Source organism: Mustela nigripes, chromosome 6 (genome assembly GCF_022355385.1).
Source record: "Mustela nigripes isolate SB6536 chromosome 6, MUSNIG.SB6536, whole genome shotgun sequence".
Taxonomy (NCBI): domain Eukaryota; kingdom Metazoa; phylum Chordata; class Mammalia; order Carnivora; family Mustelidae; genus Mustela; species Mustela nigripes.
This window is the reverse complement of record NC_081562.1, coordinates 88249025-88259569: the sequence shown is the minus strand read 5'-3', so window position 1 is coordinate 88259569 and position 10545 is coordinate 88249025. Positions and strand designations below refer to the sequence as shown.

Genomic DNA, 10545 nt, shown 5'->3' with positions numbered 1-10545 from the left:
TTCCTCAGGGGCCCCTTCTCCAATCCTCCTTTGGGATAGTTCGTGATATCCAAGAGGGGGTCTAAACTGTCGCAACAAACAGCTACAGCGGTTTGGCGGTGGCGCCTAAGAACTGCAGACTTTTTTTGCCTGGGAGGCCGCGAAGCCGAGAGCTGAAAGGAATTCGGAGGGCGGGTGTGCGGAAGAGCGGGGGTGTGCGGGGCCTTTAGGGGATATCCTTGCTCACCCGGCTTCCCTTTCCCCCTCAGCACCTTATACCTGCCTGGCACCGCTTGGTACTTGGTAAATACCTGTTGATTGCCTCCCAACGATCCCAGCTCCTTTCTTCACCTATTCCACCCCCCTCCCCACCTCGAGTCAACAACTGGAACTGAAGGGATATTTGGGAATTTCCGGGAAACCAGCGAGAATCCTCACCGAGCTGGAATCGTGGATTTACGAAAGGCGGGAGGTCCCCCACCCTTCTCTCCTCACCCGCGTCTCCGATTTCTCCCCACTCCTTCCCCTCCCTTTCAGGAGCTCAGGGCCATAAAAATGCAGATGGAGGATCGGTGTGAAATAACGGGCCCATATAAATCCCTCTGCCGCCCGCCTGCAAGATGGATTGGCCGCATTGAAATTCCTCCGCGAGGATAATTAAACTCGGGGCCTCATCCGGGCAAAATTACATTCCTGTAATGGCGTCGCTCGGGGTCCCGGGAAATTGCTCCGTGGGCTTTCAGCGGCGGTTTTTATCGCCGGCCGGGGTGTGCCTGGCTGCGGCTCGCCTCTCCTCCGGGACCGTAAAGCTGCTGCCGTGATTTATCCTCCCCTTCTCCCAAATCCGATTAAATGGAGGAGCTCGGGGCCGGGGCGCCGCGGGGCCCGGGAGCCGGGAGGGGGCGGCGGGAAGGACGGGGCCAAGGAGGGGAGGACAAACGGCCCCTCAGAGGGTGGCGGATTTGGCTTTATTTACAGCCGCGGCTTTCTTTTTATTTTTTATTTTTTATGGGGGTTTGGTGAGCTTTCCCCGTCCTTCTCGAGCCGCGTTCAAGCACGATGCCTGGATGGCTGGGGTTTGGACATGAGGGGAAGTGGATAGGCCTTGTCGCCTTCCTTCCAACGGAGCGGCTCGCCGCCTGTCTTGGGAGACAAAGAGGCCTAGATGTTGGGATGAGGGCCAGGATTCCCCCACCCCCACTGCTTTCCATCCGGAAAAGGAAGAGCCAAAGGGCACGAAGGAGAAGCCGAAGGGCTTCCATGAGAGCACCTCGTGGGAGGACGGCTTATCTCAACTCCCACAGATGGAGTCTGGGCAGAGGCAGGGGCATGCCTGCGGTGACCTCACAACCTCACTACAGGTCCCTGGTGCCCACTATTCCTTGACTGTCTCAGGACTCCGGAGAGAAGGCTTAGTGTCAGGGCGCTTGAGTCACAATCATCATTAGCCCCTATCTTCTGGTTCGGTGATGCTGGTTTCCTCATTCTGGCTGATCACTAGAATAAGAAAGAGAGAAAGGGAAATAAAGGTGAGGCCACCACAGGCAGCTGGGGCATTTTGCTCACTATTCGCCCACTGAACGGGTTTCCAGTCCATAAGGTCAGGGTCCCTGGGCGACAGAAGGCAGGAGTGCCATGACTTTTAATTTTCCTTCTGCTACATTTTGGGCACAGGACCCCCCCCCCCATCTCGATGTATGTTATTTAACACTGAATTTCTGGTGTGGGAGGGGTTGGGAGGTTGGGGTTGGCAATGTGACTGCACATGCTGGGAAAGGGTACACGATCCCAAACGCTGAGCCGACCAAACCGCAGGCCACGTTACGGATCGGTTTACACTGGAAGGTCGTCCTCATTTCTGCACAGGGTCGGCTTTGCCTGAAGTTTCTCCTCTCAAACACCAGGTGGAGCAACTGGCCGAATGCCGCCACAAAGCTGGCAGGCGGCGCTATTGCGCCTGGGCCGACCCTCAACGTTGCAATCACTCTATCCTTGGCAGAGCGTCTCGTTGGTCCGGGCCGCGCATGCGCTGAGCCTCCCTTTTGCTCTTCCCGCCCCCCTCGACCCTCCCCCCGCCCTCTCTGTCTCCTCGGCCCTGGGAGCAGGTAAGGCTTTGGGCCCTCGCGCCCGCGATGCGCCGCGCACGCGCGCGGAACACCCTACCTCGCACGAGTCCTTTGAGGCCCTTACCTTGCCTGCGCCCACCCTGGTCCTCACGCCCTCCCATGTTCCTGGTATTCCCGCGCCTTAGGGCTGCCCCTTCCGCGTGCCTGTGACCTCCAACCGCGCGGGCCTGGCGCCATCTTGGATGTCTCGTGGGAGGAGGGAGGGAAGAGCGCTCTGGAGCTGGCGAAAGTCAAATCCCAGAACGCTCTTTTCACCTGTTCCACGCGGTTCCTGCAGAGGTTCTTTTCTCCCTCTTGTCTATTCAGAGTTGTTACAAACCCCGTACTCTCCCTTCCTGTTTCAGTTTTTTCTTCTTATCCTGACTCGTTGTCTCCTAATCGGGCAACCTCCAGACTTGGCCTCAGGACCTCAGCTGCCTCAAGCAGTGGAGATCGCTGATAGTCTTTTAAAAGTAATCGTGGACATGATAGAACAAAGCCAAAACACCCTCTCCATTCAAACCGTGGCCTAGGAGAGCTGTGGCAGAGAAGAGAAACCAGTTTCTTTGGAACCATTGGTTGTCTTGCAATACCGTTCTCTTCCTCCATCCAAGAGAAGTTGGAAAAAACGGAAGTGGTGGGCTAATAGCAAGGTTTTCTATTAAAGGCAGCAGGCCTGAAAGAGTCGTGGGGGGCCCATCGGTGGTCTTCTCCTGCCAGCTTTTCTGTCAAGGGTATACTGAGTCCCCAGACTCTCCTCTTGTGAGGGAAAAGAAGGTTTAAGGAAAGGTGTAGTTAAGTCAACAGCCCTCTCTAACTCTGACTGATCACGGAAGAATAAAACTGTGATGATTTAGGCCCACTGATTCTGGATGATGCTGTTGTCTGGAGTGTTGTAGGCTAACAACTGCAGACTTGCCGCGGTTAGGTGACCAGTGGAGACATCAGCACTTAATGCAGTCTCCCGTAATTGCCACCCTTTGTTGTGGGTTTGTTACATGTCAGCACCACATTAAACTCTACATGTTACTTAATTTACGCCCCACAACTATGTTCTGTATGATGATGTTGAAGTGTAATTGCCTTAGGGGGAAAACAGATAGTATTTATTTACTTATTTATTTATTACATTTTAAGCAAACTCTACACCCAAGGTGGGGATCGAACTCAAAATCCAGGAGTTGTATGCCATACAGATAGTCAGCCAGGTGCCTAGTGCTCTTTTTTTTTTTTAATTTTTTATTTTTGATTAACATATAATGTATTATTAGTCCCAGGGGTACAGGTCTGTGAATCGCCACAGACCTCACCATAGCACATACCCTCCCCAGTGTCCATAACCCTCCCCAGTGTCCATAACCCACCCACCCTCTCCCTGTCCCCCTTCCCCCAGCAACCCTGTTTGTTTTGTGAGATTAAGAGTCTCCTATGGTTTGTCTCCCTCCTGATCCCATCTTGTTTCATTTTTTCCTTCCCTATTCCCCAACCCCCCCACGTCAACCTCTCAAATTCTTCATATCAGGAAGATCATATAATTGTCTTTCTCTGATTGACTTACTTCGCTCAGCATAATACCCTATAATTCCATTCACGTGGTTGTAAAAGGCAAGATTTCATTTCTTTTGATGGCTGCATAGTATTCCATTGTATATATATACACATTTCCTTTATCCATTCATCTGTTGATGGACATTTAGATTCTCTACAGAGTTTGGCTCTCTCTCTCTTTTTATTTTTTTCTTTTAAAGATTTTATTTATTAGAGCGTGGGTGGGGAGTGAGAGGAAGAGGAAAAGAATCTCAAGCAGACTCATCCCTGAGCTCAGAGCCCCTTGTGGGGCTCAGTCCCATGACCCTGAGATACTGACTTGAACCCAGACCAAGAGTGGAGCACTCAACTGACTGATTCACCCAGCACCCCACCCCCAGTCCTCCTTTTTTTTAAGCTTTAGAGAAATTTTGGATTTTGACCAAAGAAAACCTTTATAGTCTGCCGCAAAATTGGGTTAGAGTTATGTATGGGCAGTTGGAGACAGGACAAGAGTTGAAGCCACCGATTAATCTAAAAGTGACTGATTCTGGATTCAGAAGGGTATGTGGAAAAATTTTGAGTACAACTCATTTAAGGAAGTGTTATTTAACAGGTTTTAAGTAACCCCTGAGTATTTCAACCTGTAGCATATTAGGAAGCATTAACTTAAGTGTGAGAAAATGTCAAGTCCTGACTCTACCACTACCATCGTTAGTGGTTTTAAGACCTTGCTCTCAGTGTACCTAGTGACCCGAGTATGCAAAATTTTTCGAATATGCATTTATTTTATTTGGTTTTTTTGAATATGCATTTTTAATATATAGATCATCCCTATCCTCAAGTAACTAATTCTTTGGGCCTCTCAGGGAAATCTTTCTGTAGGTCTTTAACTCAACCACTCTTCTCTTAAATAACTTCATTTCTGCAAACTTAAGGAATCTGTAGGGTGTCAGCATTGTTTTAGATCTCAAGCATACAAAATTGAATGCCACTTGGGTGGTGGTGAAAATGAATACTTTAACAATCATGGCTAACTAGGATAATGGGAGGATTCCTCACTGATCTGCCTCACTCTGTTAATTAATGTAGGAAATTGAAGTGTTTTGAGGAACCCAATAACTTCCAGGTAACTAGGTTCAGTAAAAAGAGATTGGAGATCCTTCAACAAACAACTCTTAAGAGTCTTTAAAGGGCAACTGTTTCGATCTTGGACAATGAAATCTTAGAAGAGTTCCTTTTGTTTTGTGTTTGTTTTTTTTTGGTTTTTCTTTCTTTCTTTTTTTTTTTTTTTTTTAATTTATTTGACAGATCACAAGTAGGCAGACAGGCAGGCAGAGAGGAGAAAGCAGGCTCCCTGCTGAGCAGAGAGCCCGATGCGGATCTTGATCCCAGGACCCTGGGATCATGACCCGAGCAGAAGAGAGAGGCTTTAACCCACTGGGCCACCCAAGCGCCCCTAGAAGAGTTCCTTTTGAATAGAAACTGAGGAAGACTTAGGCTGAGGACACAGGAACTTCTCTGGAGACACCAACTTACAAGCTGTGGAAATGAATACAGGTCTTAAAGTTGAGACCAAGTGGCTACTTGTACAGACTAGTGGGAGTCACTTGATTATAAGGAAATCTTAGAAACTGTGTGGAGGAAATCTTGACTTTAAGGTTTTGATTGCATCTCTGCTGATGACTTGAGGTCATTCACTCTGCTCTCTGGGCCATTTAAATTTTCCAGAGCACCTTTTCTGCTAATTAAGATCTCCTTTGATGAATAAGGACAACGTTTACAATTCTACTTCTGTAATTTTCAGCTCTCCTGCCACAGCCCCTCATTCCCTGAAAATGTACGCCTGTGCAAAGTTCGTCTCCACCCCGTTCTTGGTGAGTGCCTGCCTTTCTGGAACAGTTAAGTAGGGGGATCTTGTTTCTTCCTTGCCACACCTTGGTCTTCACAGTTGGGCTGGGGGAAGGTCCTTTGCGATGTTAGCCTGACAACAGAGAGTGAATGCTTACTAGACACCTCCCGTCTCAGATCCCTTGGAAGCCAGTTAAATCTCTTCATCCAACCATATTAGAAGAGTGAAAATGAGAATCTAGGCTAAGATCGGGTTATTTCTATCCTAAAACTGTTCCTGTAAACTGGAACCCAACTGTATAGGATCTTTCCCTGAGTGTTAGAGAGCCATAGTCCTGAGTTCCCTCCGGAGCTGAAATTTGAATGGCAAGTTAAATCACATGTAAATACACATTGGAAAAAACATATGATTCAAAAGCAACAGAGTGGAAGAAATTGTGGATTATTTTTTTAAAAAAGATTTACTATTTATTTTAGAGGGAAAGAGAGAGAAAACAAGTGGGAGGGACAGAGGAAGAGGGAGAGAGAATCTCAACTTTCCACAAGTGCGGAGCCTAATGCAGGGATCATGACTTGAGCTGAAAACAAAAGTTGGATGCTTAACTGGCTGTACCACCCAGGCATCCCAGACATTACAGATTATTAGATGGTGGAGGCAACCGGTTCATACATCCATAAGTGAAAAGGGGTGGCACTATTCATGGGTACCATTGATGGATGGAACACTGGGTATACTAATTGTGTGCATAATCTCTTTTACTTCTCACATCAATCCTGAGTTACCGCCTTCCAGTTTGATAGATGAGAAGGCAGGTTTAGAAAGATTTAAGTTACTTGTCCTAAGATCACAAGGCTGAAATAGAGCTTAGATTAGAATCTGGATCTCTCTGACTAAAACTGGCTGGTAACCACCAGGTTGTCTGCTTTTGCTTGGAGTTAGTCAGAAAGGGCTATAAAACGGGGTAAATTTTGAACACAATGGCAATACCTTGTGGTCTGAAAGGAAGTAGGTTTCTTCCCTTAAAATAGAGGAGAAGCCTGAGAAGCAAGAGAACTCGAATGGTTCTTTGTTTGCTGAATGTAAAAGAATGATCCAAGATTCTGATTTACCCTCAAGTGAATGAATGGGGCATCCATGTGACAACTTGGGATGGTTCCGAAACTTCTCCACAACTTCCTTGACTCTCTTGCCTATGTGTTGTTCCCTCTAGGTCAGGAGCACCTCTCAGCTGTTGAGCCGATCTCTGTCTGCAGTGGTGCTAAAACCACCCGAGACACTGACAGATGAGGCACCTTATAAGGTCAGATTGGGCCTGTGGTTTTCGGGGTGAAGGGTGAAAAGGGCTACCTGGCAGCGCCAGTAGGGGGAGTGCTGAGGACAATCATCACAGACGAAGTTAATGAAGGAATGAGGCCACTGGCTTTAGGTGAAGGTGGAAGACAGTTGATACCACATATGATTAGTGTTCCAGCTTTTGCTGCTGGCAGCACATGCTCATGTGTGTTGCTGCTGACTACCATTACCTGACCTAATTTACTGACTTCAGCTGGTGGCATTTGATCCCGATGATTTCAGGGCACCAAGAACAGGCTGCGGTTTAAGTTTAAGTCTTACCCTTTTAGACCATACCTGAATCTTGAAGGTATTTGATGTTCACCTCTTGCATCAAAAAGTTCTGCTTGGCAACATTTTAGGGTATTTTCCAGGGAATAAAAAGTTTTTGTTTGGAGGAGAAGCCATAGAATGTCATAGCATAAAGGGCTTGCATGGCACAAAGTTACCAAAGCAAAAAAGGGGATTTCTTAAAATCTTTATCTTTTACTGGCATCTTCTTCACAGGGCCTCAGCATCTTGGCAGCCCCACGTCCCCTGACCTCACTTATTCCCAGCCGAAGCTTCCAAACCAGCGCCATTTCAAGGGACATCGATACAGCAGCCAAGTTCATTGGGGCTGGGGCTGCCACGGTAGGGGTGGCTGGTTCTGGGGCTGGAATTGGGACTGTGTTTGGGAGCCTCATCATTGGTTATGCCAGGTAAGATGGGCCCTCCATTGGCTCTCATATGTTTCCAGAGGTATGGGCAGAAATACCTGGGGATGTTGAGGCATACCGTCCTATACAGTAGCCACCTGTGGTTATTTGAATTTAAATTTTTATTAACTAGGGATTCCTGGTTGGCTTAGTTGATAGGGCTTGTGGCTCTTGGTGTCATGAGTTTGAGCCCCATGTTGGATTTAGAGATTATTTAAAATAAATATTTAAGTAACTAACAGTACATAAAGTTTAAATTTTGTGTATTTATAATGTGGCTAGATAGCCACATGTGTCCAGTGGCTACCATATTGGAAAATTCCATTCAAAAGCTTTGGTTTAGAGCCGAAGTCAGCAAACCAAAGCAGGCGGGCCATACCTGGGCTACCCCTTGGTCTTTGTATAACTGAGCTAACAATGGATCTTAATCCTTAAAGTGTCATGAAAAAAAGCGGGCCACAGACACCATATGTGACCCATAACAGCTACAATATTTACTGTCTGGCTCTTTACAGAGAAAGTTGGCTACCACTGGTCTAGCGCCTCAAGTCAGCATCGTGGCTTGGTTGCTGCTTTTCCCCTATCCCTGGGAATTCCCCCCTACCCCCACCCCATCACTCCTGGGAAAACTGCCTTTGCAGTCAGCCCCACAGCTTTCTGACACTGGGGACTATTTGGTCTCCACCAACTCTGGGCAACTCACGTTAAAACTAAATTAATCCTCTAGAGACCTGCAAGTTCTCTTAATGCCTTTGAGGAAATAGGTTTGTTTTTTAGGATTTATATGAAATAAGCCTGTGTTCACAATTCTTTTGGAAGTTGGTGTTACTTTACCTAGTTGATCAAGGCTTCCAGAGGGGACCGAATAAGGGAAATAGAAATTATATATTGACTTCCAAAATTGGGAGTTTTTAATCCCATTTTGTTTCTAAACCCCACAGACCATTTGTAGCTTCTTAAAGCCCCAGATCTTTGACTTGAAATGAAAGAAAGTAGTTTGTCCCCCTGGCTCCCTTGTCCTCTGGAATGGGGTTTTTCTAGTTGGGGTCCATAAAGTCCTAGGGTTTTGAAGTATGCCCAGAGACCATCTTAAAGAATGAAGGGAGACCAGTCAAGCCTTTAAAATCCCCAACTTTTTTACCATTGTGATTTGGTTTTTACACATTTTGTATTTTGGGGTTCTGCTGCTTCCAGTTTCAAAACACAGACTCTGTCACTGTGGATACCTCTTCCATTCTGGTTGGAGCCTAGGTAGTTAAATGTCCAGGCCCGGAGGTCTTAAGTTATGCTATGGGTGATCCACTGGAGGAGGAGGTAATGGGTCTTGTTACAGAATTTTGGATTGTCCGCTGCTGTCATTCAGTCTCTGTAGAGCCCTTGATATATCAGGCAAGAATTGGGGCATGGTGACGTCGCCCCGAGAGACGCATTGCCTAAGATGAGCTTGAGGAGATGAGTTTTCCCTGAGCCCACCTTTGGTGTTTGTCTTTTTCTTTGTGTGGACTAGAAATTCAGTCTTTTCTCCTCCCCTTCTCCCAGGAATCCCTCTCTGAAGCAACAGCTCTTCTCCTACGCCATTCTGGGCTTTGCCCTCTCGGAGGCCATGGGGCTCTTTTGCCTGATGGTGGCCTTTCTCATCCTCTTCGCCATGTGAAGGAGCCGTCTCCACCTCCCATAGGTCTTTCTCCCGTGTCTCGTCTGCCCTGTATAATCCTTTTCCTATACCTCCCCAGGCAGCCTGGGGAAAGTGGTTGGCTCAGGGTTTGACAGAGGGAAGACAAATAAATACTGTATTAATAAGAGCTTTCTTGTGTCTCCTGTGTATATTTGTTCTCCACGGTTGGCTGAGTGCCTTGGTGAAAGTATAAGGCCTGGTGGGTGGTGACAGTTCTAAACTCAGCATGAGTGTGGGGTCACTTGTTCTTCATGCTCTGTGTCAGGAAAGCTTTATTCAAATTAGCAATCATTTTTAATAATTTTCACCTGGGATGGCCTGTTACCTTGGAGAATTGAGTCCATAGAAACAAACAGGACTGGCTTAAAATTTTGATGAATGGCTATTTTCCCTGCTACTCTCCTGGCTCAGGCCTTCATTGCCATCCACTTGGCCTACTGCAATAAACTTTTAACAGGCCTCGCCTCCAGTCTCCTCCTTCTAGCATTTACTTCTATCTACCACTGCCAGATTAATCCTTAAGTATGAGACAAGTTTTGTCATTTACCAATTCAAACACAGTCTGACCTCAGCTTTCTCAGATTTTATCTTTTATTGTTCCCATACACCATACACTCTACCCAAAGTGGTATTGTCATTTTTCAAATATTTTCCCTCTTTCCTGTCCTTATCTTCAGGCCTTGCCCTTTGGCCATCTCTGCTTTCTTTTTCTGAATCTTTGCACACTTTCCTCTTTTGCAAACTCCCTCTTATCTTTAAAGACTGAGTTTAGGGGTGCCTGGGTGGCTGAGTCAGTTAAACAGCTGCCTTCGGCTCAGGTCATGATCTCAGGGTCCTGGGATTGAACCCCACGTCAGGCTCCTTGCCCAACAGGGAGTCTGCTTCTCCCTCTGCCCTTACCCCTGCTCATGCTCTCACTGTCTTGCTCTCTCTCTCAAATAAGTATTTTCTTAAAAAAAGTTTAAATGCTAACTCTTCATTACGAAACTTTCATCTGTTTTCCATCTACCATCAGCCAAATGAGCACTAACCAAAATAAAGGACTATAGAGTATGTTGTATCCTTTATAATGCTTATGGTCTACGATAAATTGTGGATTTGTATGCATGTATATGTTTTTTATCTTCCAAGTTAGACTCAGTTCCTTGAAGCGACTATGTCATGTTCATTTTTGTATCCCTAGAAGTATCTAAATGATGCATCTCAGCAATATCTTTGTCACTCTTTATATTTAATTATCTAAACCACCCACCTTCACAAGTGAGGAAACCAAGAGTTTGAAATGTCAAAGGATTTCCTCAGAAACACTGACTAGCTAAGCTGGAGCTAGAGTAAGGATCATATCTTGTAGCCAGGGTGTAAGAATACCATACTGCT

General features: G+C 46.5%; 1 protein-coding gene across 1 annotated transcript; it reads left to right on the top strand.

The window, feature by feature from the left end:
* Positions 1–2003: 2003 nt before the first annotated feature.
* On the top strand, positions 2004–9300 carry ATP5MC2 (ATP synthase membrane subunit c locus 2). The gene is made up of 5 exons (XM_059403287.1): positions 2004–2084; positions 5419–5488; positions 6674–6763; positions 7303–7496; positions 9033–9300. Exons 2-5 carry the CDS (start codon positions 5450–5452, stop codon positions 9145–9147), a joined length of 438 nt encoding a protein of 145 aa, XP_059259270.1. The 5' UTR covers positions 2004–2084; positions 5419–5449; the 3' UTR covers positions 9148–9300.
* Positions 9301–10545: the final 1245 nt, after the last annotated feature.

Bases quoted from the DNA above. Each gene is read 5' to 3' on its own strand.
- ATP5MC2 (XM_059403287.1), top strand. From the start codon at position 5,450: ATGTACGCCTGTGCAAAGTTCGTCTCCACCCCGTTCTTG. The intron at 5,489-6,673 runs GTGAGTGCCTGC...TGTTCCCTCTAG, and splicing joins TCGTCTCCACCCCGTTCTTG to GTCAGGAGCACCTCTCAGCT. The intron at 6,764-7,302 runs GTCAGATTGGGC...TCTTCTTCACAG, and splicing joins CAGATGAGGCACCTTATAAG to GGCCTCAGCATCTTGGCAGC.